Below are 19,577 nucleotides of genomic sequence, written 5' to 3'. Positions count from 1 at the left end.
AGCGCAATGTGGTTCTCAGCTATATAGCCAGAACCACTCGGCCTGGGATGGAACTAACGTAGCCTAGCACAAGCTGACCAGTGGTTTCTGCCCCCCCAGGCCCTGCTGACTCCATGTCATGTGGCACAGCATTGATCTGGCTTGGCCCAGGTTCCATGGCATGGGCTACTTGTGGTAGTTTCCCCCTCTCCCTCTGTCCCATCTTATCTGGGCTTCCACTCAGAGGGAGGGACGGCTAGGCAACAGCCAAAGGGTCACCAGGCCACAAGCCACAGAGCTTTCTGGTTAGGGGCTGGGGCCTTGCCATCGACTCCTCCTGGATCCTGCTGCTGCCTCATTATCTTTGACAAGCAGCCATAGGCAGAGAATTAATTTTCTAAATTTTGTTAGGGGCCCCATAGGGCAGATAAACCATATACCAGGGGCAGGCAAAATGTGGCTTGTGGGCTCAATTTGGCCTACCAGGCTGTTCTAATTGGACTAAAACATTCAAGAGCATGGTTTCCATCTTCTATACTAAGGCAATTGGTGCATTTCTGGTCACTGAGCACTAAACAATGCAGCTATGCCCAAGAGTAAGGACATAATGTTACACTGCACAGCCACCACATGCACTAACAATACTTCGGCTTAACACAGTATGGCAAGTATATGAAAAAAAGCTAGTATCCATTACGTCCAAGTGCTTGGCAGAAAGTTTAAATATATTAGAGTAGTACCAATGCCACTGCAAATTTTTGTTGTACTCCCTGCTATGTGCAATGCAAAAAGAATTACAGTGTACAACATGCATATACATTTTCTACTGTAGGAAAGAGCTTAGATGCACACTTTACTCAAGATTCAATTAAGGCCCCTTCCACCACCACTCACCCTCAAAAAGAGACACTTGAGGCTAAAAACTGTCCATTTCAAATTTATTGTTTAAAGTAGCCTTGTCCCCTACCTTAAACATTCTTTATAATTTAACAACTGTTTTGGTTTTCTTTTGTTTCAGTCTTATTTTAAACCCCGCAGTACAGTAGTTTTATATTTATTTAAGGCTTAGACATTTTAGTCAACTGAATTTCTGACACGCTACATTGATATTTACATCAACTCAAGATTATATAAAATAGTATACAAGCACTTGGTATTGGGAGACCTCAATAGTATTGCTTAGAATTATAAAAAATACAGCAGTGTCTAAAATACTGTAGGTTTCATAGAAGCAGCAATTTAGTTACAAAGATTTTCCCCCCCATCTTAACCTTCAAGAATACAACTGAAATAAAATGTTACATAAGTCACTGACTTGCAAAAGGATCCTAGATTATTAAACTCTGCAACTTCAATATAAAAGTAAATAAAATGTGTTGGATGAACACAGTGTTGCTAGAGGTCTAATGACAAGTTTTTGAGCGCCATTTATTGCAGTTGATCTGTTTTTACTGGTTAAAAATAATGGCACAGTCTGACAAACATTCATCATGGAGTGGCTTAAAAGATTAACCCTTCAGTGTTCAAGCTATCAGGAATGACAAGGCTATCCATACTATAAGCAATCATCTTTAAATAAAACTACATACTATTTTATTCTTGTGATGGCATTACAGAACAACTTTGATCCTATCTAGAGAGAAATAAGAGATTTTTAAATAAATTATTTAAATGTACAAATAATATGAAGAGTAAGGACCAATTTTCACCCTACAGCATGTGTACACAATTCCCACTGAAACCAAATTCTAAATAAACTACGTTTTTTACGCTCACTCTCTCTCTCTTTTTTGGTCCCAAATTAAAAGCCTTTGGAGAATTTTTTTTCAAGTCTCAAGAATAGAAACTAATGCACTTTTTTTAAATGCATGACCATTTTATTTTAACATTTTCCAACTAACTAGGCTATGAAAACTGATAGAATAACTTATGACATCATGAAGTAGTAACATGAAATAGACTTTTTACAATCAAAGATAACATAAGCTGTTATCATTTCTAAACAGCATATAAAAATGAACAGTTTATAGTGTACATTTTCACATTTAAATTTAAAGAAAAGCTCTGTTTCTATGTTGTATGCAAAAGTAGTCTCTCAGCATATGTAAACTGGAATTTTTCCCTTTTGTATTATGCAGAATACATCAATTCAGCCTATAAAAATACAATATAGACAAGTTCCTCATTCCCTGACATAAGGATTCACAATTTTGACACAATATCATAAACTTTGATTACATTCAAAATACAATTCTTAAGTCTTCAAAATTTAAGTGTTGAGGTTTTGGCAGTCAGAGCTCTCAGTATACAGCAGAATTACATTATCTCAGAACTTTTACACAGGACTTACTAAATTGGAGACATATCCTTTGCTCATATATTCCTGTTGCTACCAAGAGGTAAAGAAAGGCTTCCTGCTATGGAAGGTCTGTGTGAAAGTATTACTCAGATGAACAATTCGGCCTTGGCTTCCAGTACCACTTCGCTGCTCCACAATCACACGTGGCATCTGAACTAGCTGAAGAGGACTCTTTCCATCTTTTAATGCCTGGGTAAGATTCAGAATCTGCAGGAAGGTGGGGAAAAAAGGATGAAGTTTGGTCTATTAAAAGTGCTGCACTTAAATCAGTCTTTGTATAAAGAATCCACATTCAGATGCTTCTATTTTTGCTGTAGCCTCTTCCAAAACAGCTCACTACCTTTACTCAGTTTAAATAAATACAGATACTACTGATCTGCTGGTTATTCTCCTGCTTTTGTCTCTGGAACATAAGCATACTAAAAGTCCTGCTTTAAAAGATCTTCTGAAGCAAGTATTCTTCTCTCAACTACTGCAGTATCTTATGGCTATAGGAATGCTTTCAGGTCTCTCCCATTTTCATGGAACACTCTACTTCAAAAAGCCATACGACAGCCATTAGGCCTGCACGAAGCTTCAAGTGTTGATTCGATTTGAAGGAGATTCAGACTGGTTTGGCAGCCAAATCTCTGAATCCAAATCAAATCGGGAGACCAATAAAAAGGTCCAAATCAATACAGAGAGCCTCAGAGATTTGGGCAGTCCCCACTCACCGCTGCAGGGTGCTGGACGCGGACTCCGTGCCAGTAAGGGATAGGAAGGGGAAAAGGACTGGGGCGGCGGCACTAGGCCTCATACCTTGCTAGCTCCCCCAGCCTCCCTGAGCACCCCCTGACCCCTGCTCACTCTCCAAACCTCATCAATAGCTGCCTCACCAAGCCCCAGTGTCCCAGCTCTTTATAAAAAAAAAAAAAAAAAAATAATAATATAAAAGGCCCCACTCTCACCAGCTCCTGCCTGCTGTGGGGGCTCCTCCACAAGCCCCCCATCTGCAACCCGCTCTCCCAGCCTCATCAATAGCTGCCCTGCTCACCACAGCATCCTGGCTCCTTTATTATTATTAAATAAAGAGCCCACACACACCAGCTGCTGCAGCGGCCATCAGAGCTTCTGTGGGCTTGTGGCAGAACCTCCCACGCAGCCTGGGGTAGTGGGGATTGCCCTGCTCCACCTAGCAGGAGCTGGTGAGTGTGGGGCCAGGACACTGGGGCCTGTCTGATTAGAAGATTCAGTTGATTCGATGGCGGCCAAATCTCCAAATCAGATTCGGCCAAATCAGTTTGAGACAGTGATTCAAATCACTGTCCCCTGAATCAGCTGAATCCAAATTGGAAGCCAATTCTAACTACTTTGCACAGGCCTAACAGCCATAACCATTTTCTTAGCCTGGAGCTGATAGATTTTAGCAATGCTAAAATGCTAGGTCTCCCATGACAGGATAAACTTTATAGGGCAAATTATTAAAGCATTAAAAAAAATTTGGTAGTTACGTTAACACTCCCCAGGCCTTTCACAAACCCTTTGAAATAGAAAAACAAAAGTTTAGGGCATCCAGGCAATGAACTCTGGTGAATCTACAAAAACCTTTACACTGAGAAAGATCTGGCTTTCAAGCTGCATGGAACCCAGAACAACACCTGGCCTAAGTGAAGACCAAATGCTTTTCTGTAGATAGTAACTGTTCTGCCTTCTCAGGTTGCTGAAGCCAATGATTTCTGCAAACTGCCAGGCTACTGGTTCCTTCATGAAGTACTTCAAAATTTAACTGGGTAAGAAAATCATGTACAAATTAGGAAGTTGGCCTTAAGATGTACATTCTGGGCTATCAACTCCATACCAAAGCCATCACCCAATACAAACCTCTTTCATATACTAATCAAACTACATCTTAAAATATAAATACTGGAACTATAAAGTTATTGATGCAATAATCAGTAAATTAAGAACCACTTAAACGTCTCAAAAAGCTGTTCTTACTGGACAGCAATCAATGAATCTGCGTTTCTAATGGGGTTTCCACTGATCTATATGAAGATTGATGCTATTAAAGAAATCTAGTAATGATCTGGAAGTAGGATGAAGTGGTTGTTGACAAAATTTGATGGTGATACACAGACTGATGTAGTTGTAAATTATAAACACTGGGTAGTCAGACGGAGCAATCTGGATCATGTCATTTTGGCCCATTCAAGCCATGTTTGAATAGACCAAACCAAAGATGTTTGAACAGAACAAAAACGCAAAATTCATCATCTAGAAACAAGGAATTCAGGATGTACATTCCAAAATGGGTGATTGGATGTATAAACTGCGAGTAACAAGTGGCAGCAGGGCAGCACTGATTAGACCAATACTGAAGTACAGGACCCAGTTCTTGGGAGGGGGGCTGTAATAACTTTATTTTTAAAGAATTTGAAAACGTGGAAGGGGAGCAGGAAAAAGTCCCAAAATATGTAAGGGCTAGAAAAAAAAAAGACTTAAGAGTGTTCATATATTTTTTTCCAAGTTTATCAATTTACCATGACAGCTCCCATGTATCACTTCCTCATACACATGGCTTAGCTTTTGAAGTACTGTGAGGTAAGAGCCCACATATGGAGAGTGACCACAGAGCAGCTGATGAACAGTAAAGACCTACACATATTTTAGTCTGCAACAAGCTGCTCAATTATTCATACCCTTAAAGAGCTAAATTTGACATTTTGGCTTCCTGAACCAAATGAATGGTGCAGGACCAGTCTGTGGGTGGAATTCAGGCCTCATACACTGGGACTGGGGCCCCATGCCACCCTGCCCGAATCTCTGCACCACGATCCCGGTCCTGGAGCCCATACCACTCCTGCCCGGCTCTGCATGCTGGATTTGGGGCCCCAGACTGCTCTACATGTCCAATCTAGCATACAGGACCATGCCATGTACCCATGGGGAACCTCACAGGCTGGATGATCTGGCACCAGGAGGTGCATCTGACCCATTGGACATGGGTTGAGCACCTCTGCTTATCTATCCAAAAACAAAAAGTGCAACAAGAATGAATTGTTGGGAGCTGAAGACAGATGCTTTCAAATGACAAATCAGGCAAAGTTTTTAGCAGTGAGGTGATTTTAAGTAGTAGACCAAGCTGTAACGATGTCAGGGAACCTTCAGATCAAAATAGGATGCTCTGAAGCAAGATGTCAAAGATGCTCTGAAACAGGGGTGTGCTGCTAAAAGTTTTCTTGGTGATACCAATGGCCAATTATTAGCCAGCCATAACAGTCAATACCGATCTGACAGCCAATTTACAGAAATGCAGCCAAGCAGCTTGGAGAGCAATGTCCTGCCAGTAAGTCAGGGCTGGGGAGGGGGGGTGTGCAGAACAAGGCCCCCACAGTAAAGGAGGGAGTGGGGTAAGGGCAGGTGATGCCCAGCCAGGGTGGTGAATGCAACCCCAAGGCTGGAAGGGGGACAGAGCCATGGGCAGCTTGACAGGGGGCACCTCCCCACTGCTGCACGCAGGGGAGCCATGGGAGGCATGTGCCCTCCCCGCCCCCCAATTTTTGCATGGGGTGAGGGTGGGCAGGGGTGGGGCAGGTAGCAACAGCACTGGGAGGGGGGGGCTATGGGGAATCTTCCAGTGGCTATAGCCCACCCCATAGCCACCCCTCCCAGAGGCACTGCTGCCCATCTACTCCCACCCACTTGGAGCCCACCCCAGTCCAGCCCTCTCCCCTGCCACCAGGAAGAGGCCAGCACCCCTGGCTGAGCCTGCTCTTGCCCCATGCACAAATCCTGAGGGGCATATGCACCCCATGCCTCCCTTTTGAATGTGCAGTGGCAGCAAGCTGCCCCACCCCTCCCACACTACCCATGGCTGTTCTGCTTTTGGCCCCAGAGTTGCATTCACTGCTCTGGCTGGGCAGCGCTTGCCCCTGCTCCACTCCCTCCCTCACTGAGGGGGGCAAGGAAGGCCTCGATCTGCCCCCCCATGCCTCCTTCCCCACACAGATTTACCAGCAGGACACTACTCTCCAAACTGCCACACTGCATTCCCAGCCCTGTGCATGCTAGAACTACAGGCATGCGTGCAGTCGGTGACATTAAATCGACTACACTGGCCAAAAACACCCAGTTTCCAATAACATTAATTTTCCTTTTAATTGGTGCCGATCAGATATGCAACCAATATATCAGTGTAATTCCAAAAGATACGGTACAGCCCCATCATCTGGCCTTTGGTACTGCCTGTTACTTTTGAAGTCTACCCACAGGCAGTACATGGGATGAAGGGGGCCCTGCATGCTGCATGTGGCACCCACTGGCACCTAACTCTGGCACGTGTTGGATGCAGCAGCGTGTCCTAGAGCGGCCACCACATGCGGTGCAGCCACGGAGCACCCGCTGCATGCAGCGACTAGAGTTACCAAAGGCAGATTGTGCATATTAGCCATCCTTCCATAGCCTCAGATTATGCAGATAGCATATCTGAGATAGATGGTACTCATTAGGATCTGGGGGAATGTCTGTTCACCAGAGCGCCCCAAGGGAGGACAAGATCTAACAGTCAAAAACTGCGCCATGACCAATTCAGGCTGGACATAAGAAAGAACTTCACTGTCTGAGCCCCCAAGTTTTGGAATAGACTGCTGCCAGAGGTGGTTCAAGCACCCACTTTGAATGCCTTCAAGACACATTTGGATGCTTATCTTGCTGGGATCCTATGATCCCTGCTGACTTCCTGCCCCTGGGGCGGGGGGCTGGACTCAACAATCCTCCAGGGTCCCTTCCAGCCCAAATGTCTATGAAATCTATGAAACAGTCAAAGAGCTTAATGTGCACAAGCTGAGGGCACCAGAATTCTGAAAGACCTGGCATACAGAAGTCACAGGTCTGGTAAGAAGGACTTTTAATAAATCTCTCAACTTAGAGGTGGTACCATCTGACTGGAAAACAGGAAATCAAGAACTCCTAGGGTCTGTTCTGGCCACTACTTGCCCCTCCTGTGCTTGGCTCCAATTGCTGGCACTAGGCTCAGGAAGTGGAAGATGTAGGCTGCAGATAGATTTTCTACATGCGTGGCTTGCAGTGAATGTCTGAGTTCTGAACACACTGCAGAAAGGGTCAGGATAAGAGGAGGCCAGTTCCCAGGGCTGAAAGATTAACAGTGCTTCCTTGGGTGGGGAACAGCTAGACTCCTGCCACAGGAGAAAAAGCTTAAGGCTTTTTAGTATAGATGGTCCATGTACATGAGCTCAAGAGCAGTCTGATGGTCAGCCTAACTAGCAGTGTAGACTTACTCCAAAAGAGCTTGGCTTGTTTAGGCTGGCAAATAATGGTGGAGGGGAGAACTGGTGATGCTAAAGGATAATATTGGAACACAAATAAGTGGGGATAAACTGGATGCGAATAAATTTAAGTTGGGGGGGGGGGGAAATCAGGAGAATCTTCCCAACTCCCTAATGAATGAGCTTTTGGAATAGTCTTTCCAACAGGGGTAGTAGCTGGTCCTAACAATGCCACCTGGACCCACCTGAATTCTTTGTACCTATATTATGAATTCTGCATTTTGCTACACTCAAACATCTTTGGTTTGAATGGGTCAAAATGACATGATCCAGATTGCTGTCTGATCACCCAATGCTTATAGTTTACAACTTCAGTTTGAATCTCACCAGCAAATTTTGTCCACTTTATCCTAATTCCAGATCATTACTGAATTTTTTAAAAATAACATCAGGTCCAGTATAAATCAGTGGTGACCCCACTAGAAACATGCACATCCACTGATTATTATCCAGTGAGAACAGCTTTCTGAGATTTTTTTAGTTAGCTGGTTCTTAATTTACTAATTGTTGCATCAATAACTATAGTCCCATATGTACACTATTTATATAAAAATACAAATCAGGTTTTACAAGACCTGTTTTCCATAACATCAAAATCAGTGTCCAAGTCTTGTTAATTAGCATGCAGACAAATGTCAACTGAAAATAGCAACTTTAGCAGAAACCTGACCAGTTTACAAATATCTGATTAGTGGTTATATATAGGGCAGATTACTTGTAGTCTCCTCCACCCCTTTTTTTTTTTTTTAAATGAAAGTAATTTTCTTACTTAAGTGATTGATGCAAAATGAGAACAGCTTGCATATTACAAGTCAGTTTGTTCAATATATTGACAGATTGTGTTATGTTTCTTGCATACCACAGAAGTACAAAAGAATAAGAACAATTTTCTATATATATTTTAATAGTCTCAGAAGCAGTCAGGTGTAGGTTTCCTGAAACTTCTAATAAATTAATTGTCTGAGCATCCTAAAAAAAATGGATAGCACTCTGATCAAAATCCAGTTTTAAAATAGAACTACAATATGGTGCTATACTTGAAGTACATTAAAGTGAAATCTAACGTTTAAATCCAAAGGACTAAACGTTTGATAAAAATGATTTATAAAGCATCTCTGCTGGTTTCTCTTAGTATGTGTTAGACCTCAGAATATTGTCTTCTGATAAAGTCACATACTTAAGAATAGATGGAGTCTCCTGAATGTCCTTAACTCTCTTAATATGTTAACTACCAAGATAATTTAGTTTCTCAATTGTTGATTTACTTGCATGCCAAATTTCCTCAAAACATATTTTTTCAAGTTGCATATTGTAAACAGCATTGTGAATTTTCAATACATTTGATTTTATAGCCATTTTGTGTGTTAAAGGGGTTTGTTTTAGCACAGTAAACTGGTAACATTAGAAATAATTCTTTATCTACAAATGGCAAATTGGCAAAACCAATATCAATATAAGCTTCCTACTGCCTCATTCATAAGACAGTGGGAACAGTGTCTAAATTAATGTGTATGTTCAGTCATCCTGCCATCTGTCTGCACTTTCAGAGATGCTATCTATGCACCTATATGTTCCATTTACTAGGCATTACTTTCAGTACTCCTTGTTAAGAAATTTAATAATTAGCCTTACCTGTCCCCGCATCACAGACATTTGGTTTTCAAAAGTAGCCTTGTCAAATCCTTTATCCGTCTTTACTCAAAGTAAATAATAAAAAGATACGTTATTTTCAGACTATTTTAAAAAATTACATTTCTTAGGAACTATGTAACCAATAGTTTTTACCCAAAGAACAACAACTGCACTATAAAAATTTACGCATATGTTTGAGACAAACTAAAATCAGGAAGTACATTTCAACTACAAAACAGCAAACATTGCTTGGGAAGGCAGACTGACAGTACTTAGACACTTAAAAGGATACTGTCAACATAAAAGAAATTCCAAGTCTTAGGTCTTCTCTGTGGATTTGCAGCCCTGTTTTAAAATATTTCTCTATGTAGAAGAGCCACAGAAAGAACTAGACAGGAAACAGGAAAGGTAGCTAACCAAAGCAATCCATATGTGCACAAAGTAAAAGACAGTTTTTCCATTATAAGGATTTAATCCGTTTTTCCTATTTTTTCCATTATAATATTACCTCTAACAGCTAGTAATGTTTCTGATAAAAGTATAAAATTTCTGTTAAAAAAAAAAAAATCATTTTATGGCTTTACAGGATTAGAGCAATGGGTAAGATTACAAGCTAAATACCAGGGGTAGGCAAAGCAGGCAGTATTCAATTTGGAATCGGCCCAAATCGAGGGACAGCAATTCAATTCACTAATTCAGATCACCATCCCAAATCAATCTGGCTGTATCTGAAGATTCCCTTCCGATTCAGAGAATCGGCAATTCGGCCACAGACACAGACAGATTTAAATGTTTTTGCTATGTACCTCAACGTACCAGGCAAGGCTTGTAAACAATGAAATGCTGGGGCAGATGGAGCATCCCAAGGGAGTGCGGGCTGGGGTGGGGGGGGGGTCCCACTTCTGGGTCTACCACCAAGAGGGTGGGGAACCCCCCTCCCATTGCTCCCATTGGATGCTCCGTCTGCCCCACCATCTCGGTGTTCACAAGCCGCGCCTGGTACCTTGAGGTACGTAGAAAAAACACAAATCTATGTCTATTGTTGAATCTCTCCAAATTGAATCAGAGGCTTTGATTTGGGTCTCTTGATTCAGTTCAGATTTGGAGATTCGGCCACCCAACTGAGCCAAATTTCCTCCAAATCAAGTCAGTGACCAAAGCTTCACACAGCCCTACTAAACTTGATCTGAACCTTCAAGAAGCAATTTCCACCTTTCTACCTTCCCACTCAAGTCTGACCTACAGGGACTTCCTGTAAAAGGGCAAGGAAACACCCCAGCCTCCACACCCATTAAATTCTCAGCACTAATGTATTACAACAGAATTGCCAAAGATGATACTGGTATTTTGAACACACTGGGGCCAGACAAATACAAAATTACATTAAGAAACATGTTCTAGGACCACTGTTTTTCAAATAAATGCATGTATATAATTGCAAGCTGCATGTTATACTGAATGGCCCCTGTCCCCTTGGCCCTGTGTCCTCAGGAATATTCAGCATGTAAGATACAAATTTACAAATTCTAATACTAATACAAGTTTATTAGTTTTACAAACCTTATCAAGATTTTAATTTTATGATGAATGTTTCTGATAATCAGAGTAAAAGGAGGCCTACATACACATATATACTGCAGTGCACAATTTGACGTGTTAGCTATCTGCAAATCCATTCTTGAATAGATTCCAGATTTTAATGTCACTCTGAAGACAAAATAATAAGATTTAAAATACCTGAAGCTACATTGAATGAAGCACTATGAATACATTTCTGTAGTTTGGAAAAGTAAGTACTGACAGGCATTTTAAAGTGACAGATTTATACTGATGCTTACTTAACTTTAACTGATAATATAAAACACACATTAAAAGGCTATTAATAAAGCTCATTTCTAGCCATTTCACTTTTCTCACACAATGATTCAGTGAAAAACATTTAGATATATATCACTACTATTTGTATCCTAGCACTGGAGCTAAAGTAGTATCATGGGGAAAAACAGTTGTTTAAAGTTTTCCTTCCACATTCAAGTTAACTGTTAAAATCACTGGAGTAGCTGTAGACTCACCTTAAATAATTCATAAAGATCTTCACAAAGATCCTGTACAAAGTTCATATCAGAAATGCGAGGGAGAATTAAATCTCTGGTCTCTTGGGAGAAAGGAACTTTTGCTTGAGAAAGCCAAGCCCAATGAAATGGATCTAATTGAAAAAAAATTGAATTGCTTGATTATTAACAGGAACAAATTAGAGTTTCTAGTACTCTCCAATCAAAATAACCTGCAATTAGCTATCAAAATTCTAAATCATTTGGTAACCGCTGGCTGACAGAAGTTATATTCACATGAACCTTATTCCCGATTTGTTTACTACTGTTACATTCATTGTTTGGCCAGAATTACAACTTAAAAATGATGGCCACAAAGGCTTCAACTTTTCATAAAGTATAAAAGAAATTAAAGTGTATTTATAGTAATAAATATTTAATTGAAGAAATAAGGGGGGAAAAGTATCACTAAAATACAGAATGCAATATACCAGTGACTGGCTACTTTTTAAGGCTGCAGGCCTGACCGACTCAATTTAGGTCAGAGGGAGCCAGGTGCTAGAACCCAGCCACTACCACCACTTTTGCCTGTCCTTGGCATGGGGAAAACATCCACAGCTAGCACTTTTCCCCAGGGTTGCACGGGAAAGTAACTGATGTCAAAGGCCTGTATCTGCAGGCTGGATCAAATGGCTTTATGGGCTGGATCCAGCCCAGAGGTTGCCAACCCCTGCCACTGACTGGCAAAGCAAAGACTTTTCTCCCTCAATCGTAGGTATGCAATTTGTGCACGAGTGATATAGCACCTGCAACCAAATAAACTTTTCAGATATTTGACTTTAAAGTAGGGGTGCACCAAGAGATTTTATTGGCCGATATCAATAGCCGATTATTCACCAGGCGTGTTAGCTGATACCAATCCAGTAACTTATTTACAGGAGCACAGGAGGGCAGCATGAGGAACAGTGCCTTGCAGGTAAGTCTGTGGAGGGGAAGGGGTGTGGGGAAGCCAATTGTGGCCCCCCATGGTGAGGGAGAGAGTGGGGCAGAAGCAGGGACTAGAGCTGGGTGGGGGCGCTGCCCAGCAAGGGTGGTGACACAGGGTGCCTCTATGTGGGGCTAGCTGGCAGGCAGCCCCTGCAATGAGGCACCCTGCACTCCAGCCAGTTGGGAAGCAGCACGTGGAAAACTCTCACAGTAAATGATGTTTTCTTGCACTGTGCTACCCTTTTCACCCGTGGGGGTGTGTTTTTTGCTACTGGGAAATCCCTGTAGCAAATTTTGCCCCAGCGCTGCAAATTAGCAACACTGCACGCAGTTTCAATGTGCAATGAGTATGGTTTGTGGTGCCACAAACCAAATGTGACTGCATGTGTGGACACAGCCCTATTCTTCAACTTATTCAGATTTTAATCCCCACCCCAAGTAGCTTGAATAATAAAAAAAGATTTCATACTAACAAATCTTTTCTTAAATGTATTAAGCTGTAAAGTCAACACCTTTATAAGAGCCAGATTTTATGTTCTTGATATAGTAAGGCTTAGGTTAAAAAGACAAAAGATCTGAACACCAACACTAAAGATTCTGAAGTATACCAAAATGAACGTTTAGTTTGACAAGTACTGCATTAATCTTTTCCAACTCCAGCGGAGAGTTCCAAAGCTGCTTACATGAGATTTGTAACCAGTTATACTGCACCAAAAAACTGTGATCCTCTTTAACCTTAGTGTACCTATACATTTCACTCACAGAATTTACTGCAGCTTAATGACAGATGAGCTAGTTCCAGTCAGTGGCAGTTTAGCCTCAACTGCACAAAGCTCATCTACCCTACTTCTCAGCAGGGTGAACTGGACCATGCTGAGCCAGCGGTCTATCCTTAGTTACGCAATTAGTTCCCTGTAAAGCAGTGGTGGTCAACCTACAGCTGGCAGGCTAGATCTGGCTCATGGAGCCCTATCTTCTAGCTTGCAGTGCTCTCCACAGTTCAGAAACTTGACAGCAAGGAAGCAGTAGCAGCTCTGCGAGCCTTGAGCTGGTTTGGACCTGAGCAGCCCACAGCTGTATCAGGCAGACAAACACACAGCTGAATCACCCGCACACCAGCCCCAGACCCCAACCCCATGCTGGAATCACACTGTGCCCCTCATCCAGCTTGCAGGGTCAGATAATGCATCTCAAGCAGGTCCAAGGAGGTGATTCTCCCCCTCTATGTGGCACTGGTCAGGCCGCAGCTGGAGTACTGAATCCAGTTCTGGGTGCTACACTTCAAGAGGGATGTGGACAACATGGAGAGGGTCCAGAAGAAGGCCACTTGCATGATCGGGGGCAGCAAGGCAGGCCCTATGAGGAGAGGCTATGGGACCTGAACCTGTTCAGCCTCCAAAAGAGGAGGCTGAGGGGGGATGTAGTGGCCTGTTACAAACTAGTCAGGGGGGACCAGCAGGCACTGGAGAAGTCCCTGTTCCCCCGAGCACTGCCAGGAGTGACCAGGAATAACGGTCACAAGCTGGCAGAGGGTAGATTTAGGCTAGATATAAGGAGGCACTACTTCACGGTCAGGGCAGCTAGGATCTGGAACCAACTTCCAAATGAAGTGGTGCTGGCTCCTACCTTGGGGGTCTTTAAGAGGAGGTTAGATGAACACCTTGCTGGGGTCGTTTGACTCCAGTAATCTTTCCTGCCATGGCAGGGGTTCCGACTAGATGATCTACTCAGGTCCCTTCCGACCCTAGAAACTAGAAACTATAAAGTTGAGCATCACTGCAGTAAATCTAGCTCGGTGCTCTAAACACTGTACTGGAGGTAGTCACAACTACAGTACTGTGAAACTAAAAGGTGCATCTATATTTAGTCTGCTCAAGCTTTTGACTAAAAGTTACCTTAGCATCTACATCATAGAAATGCTATATATGTGCCACTTTCTGAGCCAAGTAGGTAGGCAGCTGCCTCTGTCGGATAGTCCAGCACTAAAAGCCAAAGGTCCAATCCTGATGGCCCCCTCTACTCTTTTTGGCACCCCACCCTGCCAATTCCAGGGCCCTTTTGTTTTTAGCCATCTCCCTTCTCCACCTTCCCACCATCAAGCACCAGCCATGCTTGTTGTCAAAAGGGAGAAGTAACTAAAAGGAGAGAAAAATAAGGAAGGGGGATAGAGGGAGGAGATTAAAATAGGTCGGGGGGGGGAGGGACAACAGTAATTCAGAAATATAATATATCAAAGAAGATGACAGCTGCCTACAGCACCTGGGATTCCCAGGTGGGTTTTGCCAGACTCAGTACTATTTAGCTTCCAAAACTGAAGTAGATACCACAAGCACCAACCAGGGGGAAGAAAAAAGAAAGGAGGTGGGGGTTAACAACTTAACTTTGAGTTTAAATCTTTGGAGTTTTAACAACTTAAAGCTGTTGAAGAGGAGAAAAAAGTGACCACAGTGAAACAGTCTTCAAAAAGTAATCTAAGAATGCCAATTTAATAGTTACTTTTATTTTTAATAGTTAAAAATAAAACAGATTAAAGAACATAATACTCACATGCTCTCCACTCATCAGGATGCTTAAAGGGAAAAGCTAAACCATTGTCAATTGCAGCAATTTTAATAATAGATTCTTTACTAGTAGTCCAATGGATATCCTGGGGGGGAGTATTTCCAAATTAGTAATGATTTATACACACACAAAAATATTAGAAAAATGCATTAAGAGTTTTAAAACTGTAAACCAGTGCCCGATTAGTGACAACACTATGGTTTAACTCTTTACAAAGTCTAAACATTATGTGAAAATACCCAAAATCAAACCAGAATGTAGGCAGTTAAGGTTTGCCTACACTTTCCTGTAAATGAGTCACCAAAATAGACACATCAAGACAACCGGAAGACCCAATGTAAATATAAAAGCAAAACTGCACCCAAAATAGCAGAACAGAGTATAATGGACCTAAGGGACTGTGTTTTTATACAAGTGAACAACCATTATTATAAAACGTGTGCTGAAAAACCTTCCTATTTATTAATATAAAGGTAATCCCCCCTGCTATAAAATCAGATCAATCTAATTAAATTCCATCCTAAAGGCACACCTATACATTTGTCCTGAATCACTGCAGTATCAGAATTAGATTCCAAGATAAGGAATACCATATACTACTATTTCAACAAATTACTGCAGCCTGTAAAAAAAGCTCAAATTATGCCTTGACATGAATTTTTAAAAACATGGATTTTCCTTACCTTATCTGATAGGTCAATTCCATCAGCTTCTTTTTCATATCTGACTAACCAGTTATCATTACCCCTGTCTTTAAAAGGGAGAGCATATGTGATCTTTGTAAAACAATTTTTCAAAATAGTGTATAACAATTTTCATTTAACTGAAAATATTTGCAAAAAGATCCAACAAAAAATATCACCCAAATGTTTCCAACAAGAAATCTCATTTAGATTCTGTAAAATTTGTGTATTAGACCATAACATTAGATTGGAAAGATTATTAAAAAGTTTTTTATGCAACTTTTTCCAATTTTGAATTGAACTGTATATTCCTGGCTTGCATTCCCCCTAACCAACTGAGCATACTGCACAATATCAAGGAGGACAGCACATATGGGTTCTCTGTCAGTGGAAAACAGTTGTACCAGTGGCAGGATCAACCACAGATATTCAAAAATGAATCCTATTTGAAAACTTCAGCTAACCACCCAAAAAGGGGAAAATGACTTGTGCAAAACAGCTGTGAAATAGGGAAATAAGGAAGTCATCTTCAATTCTGAAAAGACTGTTGTTTCTTTCATAGGGTCTGCTGGGTAGAAAAGGAACTGTGTTGCTACAGAAGGTTGTTTGGCAAAAGAGGTCCTTTAGAGATCTGGATGAGTATCCAGACACTGAATCTTTTTGTTGTTCTACAATAATTAAGTGGATGCTTTTTTTCTTTCTTCTTTTTTTTAAACATAGTCCTCCAATGAGTCCATAAACAGTAATGGTTTGGAGGTACTAAAGTTTAGCTATTGACTAGGTTAGCACACTATATTAGAGGTTCACAAGCACTAGAGCCTTATCCTAAAACATTCTACCCTGTGTCTGCTTCTCCCCTTTTGAGTCTGCTTCATCTGTATAGACACTGAAGACAGGAAAGGAAAAGGAAACTACAGAAAGAGGGTATGAAGAAGACCAACAGCAATGGAGGGAACATCTACATTGATAGACTTTTTGTACTCATTGAGGAAACTGACCTTCCTACATATTCAAGTACGGGGCTACACAGAAGCAGTTACACAGGAGAAGTCATAGGAGGCCTATTTCCCAGCTCTCCTTCAGTGCCTGGCAATACTGAATACCAGTTCTTTAGCAAAAGTACACTTAGGCTGCTATATACTTCCACTCAATAGAAGGATCCGACAACAATGGCTTCTCTTTCAAAATCCAGTGTCCTTCAGACCTTAGAATATGAGAAGTAGAACATGAACATGGTTCTTCTACCAGACGTCAGATTTCCCTTAATGACTTCAGAAGTGAAGCCAGGTAACAGCATTCATTAAAACACTTCATCTCTTAACTTCTGTTTGACTTAATACATATTGCTCTTACCTCTCAATAGTTCCTCCAAAAAGGGAAAAAATGAAAGAAAAGAATATGTTGCTTATGTAGCTACTATGACGCTTAGTAAGTTTTAAAGACAGCTGAAGCTAAAATACTTCACATGCTCACATAAAAATTTCTAGCTTGCAGCCTTTGGAAAAGCAAACAAAACGTATTTATTACAAGAACGTTACACTCAGTCAACGTTATTTATTATTTCTGTCTCAAGATAAAAGATAGTCTGATAAGTACCTGTATTTCTGATGACATAATCCAAGGTAACCAATCTCTCAAACTGTGACTGAAATTGTTTCCTGGTATTCTCAGGTAAAGGATCAGTTTCAAATTTCCTGAGCCAGTATTCAGCTTCCTTATATCCCTCAACAAACAGCTGGAAGGAGCCAACCTGCAATTTCAAAAACCTACATTGAGAATATTCAAGTAGATTAAATTTAACAGTAAACTGAAAAATCTGATGAGGTCCTTACAAGTTCTGAACTCAAGAATTAAACACATTGCTTCCTGCAGACAGCTATAAAAACTGTTTTTTCTCTAGAAAGTTCAGAGTAATTAGCACACTCCAGCAATTAACTGAGTATGCTCCGACACACTGTAGTTACAGTACACCAAAACAGCTTCCCTGCACACGTATAGGAGCCATTCAGTATGGGGAAGAAAAAAACCCCCCACAAACACACCTGGGAGGCTCTACATATTGGGGAGAAGCACAGAAAAAGTTTGAAAGGATGAAAGATTTACTTTGTCAGAAAAGCCTGCACTTACAAACCCATACGTGGGTTCATATGATTCTTCCATGGGGAGCCTGCAAAGCATTTATCCTATGGATGGAAATTCTTGGGCACCTGCATGCTGCAGCTAAGTCATAAGTCTGTGCATTTGCTTGACTTACAAAAGAACACTGCAGGAAGATTTGGTGAGTGCAAGAAAAGAATGTTGTTCTTATAGGGTTTTGCTTAGAAAGACAGGAGACAGTAAAAGAAAGAACACACTGAGGGACATAAAATGAGGAATCTAAATAAAAAAAATAATGCTTGAAAGAAAGATTCAAAAGCTTGGAGCAGATATGAGTACAACAAGAAAGAGAAGAGGAAGAACAGCATAGTACAGAAAAGATACTGAGGGCAGACAGACTGAAAGGCAGAGAAAGGTAACTATTACAGGAAGGAAAAGGGCATAAGCAAAGAACAAATGTAAAAAGAGACAAGATACATTTCTCCCTTAAAAGGAAGTGTTCGTCCTTAACAGAAAATGTAGATGTGCAATGATGTAACAGAGCTATTAAAAATCAACAAATGGGATAAATTTCACGACTTGGACCAAAGTTTATGTACAGCTACCCCCCTTTCACTTGCAGGAAAAAATCCGATTGAACAGATCTTAAGGCAGTGAAGTTACTTACAAATGCCCTGGCTTTGATCCAGCATGCACAGACACAAGCAGTAAAAACCAAGAGACAAACTCTGACAAATCATCTTAGAAGAGCTTACCTTAGGAGGTAATCCAATCCGATGGAATTTTTTAGCAACTTTTGGCACTTTTTCTAAAGCATATTTTTTCCCTCTTGATTTTGCACGATCTATTGCATTGTAGTTAAAAGTCTCACTGACAAGCCAGACAACCTTAAAATACAAAGTTAAAAGCTTGGGACTGCCTTTCATTTTGATTTTAATTATAGACGTATAATAAAGTAGATTACCAACTGCCTAAGTCAAGACAACAGAATGCTTCCTGAACCCACACAAGCAAATTTAATATGTGAACACACACACAATATTATGGCTGAACATGTAAATGCACGCTGGACAGAATGTTCTAAATTAATTGTTCTTACATGGGTCCCTGCTTGCCAGTGTGCAATAATTTTGTATTACTATTACATACAAGGATCTATGATGGGTTGACGAAGTCAGGGATCTGGAAGTTAGACAATGCCAGAATTTAGGCTACTAAGCAGCCCTGATTGTCCTTTTGGCTCATTAGTCTTTAATTTCATGATAAATACTATTTCTTCCCATAGATCCCCAAGTCTCATTTACTGCATAGGTCTTGGAACAAACTAGGAACTAATCAAGCCATAAATGAGAATGTTTGGCTGCAAAACTCTTACCCCTCCAGTAGTCTGACACACTACAGTGAATGACAGGACTGCACTAAAAACATGACACCATGCCTAGAGAAGATGAATGCTGAACTGGAGAATTGGATATTATCACCATCTCTGCTTCATAAATCCTATATGATGCCAAAGTCTTATATACAACATACATAAGTTCAGTTTCTACCAAGAGAACTGCCACCCAGTAGAAAACAAACGTGTTCAAGAGCAAAAAATGGCAGCTCAGAGAAAAACCCAGGAACAACTAGGATTAAAATAGCTTCTGGGAGAGTTTCTTCAGGGAAATAATGTCTGCACACTTTCCCCTGCCTTAACTTCTGGGGACCAGGAGGAATGGAGCCAGAGGAAATGCTCCCATGACTACCTGAAATGAGGTCACCACAATCTGGAGGTGTGGGGAGCAACTGCTCCCCACCTCCCATCTGCTGGAGGGGAGTGGAAGAGCTGCCTCAGCTCCTTCTCACACAGGAACCGTCAATAGGAGAAGCAGTCAGGGGCTTTGTGCCAAGCCACTCCCTC

The 19,577-nt window shown here is 41.3% G+C and overlaps 1 protein-coding gene across 1 annotated transcript in view; it reads right to left on the bottom strand.

The window, feature by feature from the left end:
- Positions 1 to 1,245: 1,245 nt before the first annotated feature.
- The window catches only part of PI4K2B (phosphatidylinositol 4-kinase type 2 beta), a 43,403-nt gene continuing 25,071 nt past the window's right edge, over positions 1,246 to 19,577 (bottom strand). The window contains exons 4-10 of the mRNA XM_090035716.1: positions 18,430 to 18,561; positions 17,174 to 17,327; positions 15,578 to 15,645; positions 14,880 to 14,979; positions 11,367 to 11,500; positions 9,295 to 9,354; positions 1,246 to 2,545 (exon numbers count right to left, since the gene is read on the bottom strand). Coding sequence (XP_089891842.1) covers positions 2,369 to 2,545; positions 9,295 to 9,354; positions 11,367 to 11,500; positions 14,880 to 14,979; positions 15,578 to 15,645; positions 17,174 to 17,327; positions 18,430 to 18,561 — 825 coding nt within the window. The 3' untranslated portion in view covers positions 1,246 to 2,368. The remainder of the gene's footprint in view (positions 2,546 to 9,294; positions 9,355 to 11,366; positions 11,501 to 14,879; positions 14,980 to 15,577; positions 15,646 to 17,173; positions 17,328 to 18,429; positions 18,562 to 19,577) is intronic.

The sequence above is a fragment of the Crocodylus siamensis genome, chromosome 2 (assembly GCF_052110815.1).
Source record: "Crocodylus siamensis isolate JL-2025a chromosome 2, ASM5211081v1, whole genome shotgun sequence".
Taxonomy (NCBI): Eukaryota; Metazoa; Chordata; order Crocodylia; family Crocodylidae; genus Crocodylus; species Crocodylus siamensis.
Note: the sequence above shows the minus strand (reverse complement) of the source record. Positions and strands in the feature narration are given on the sequence as shown.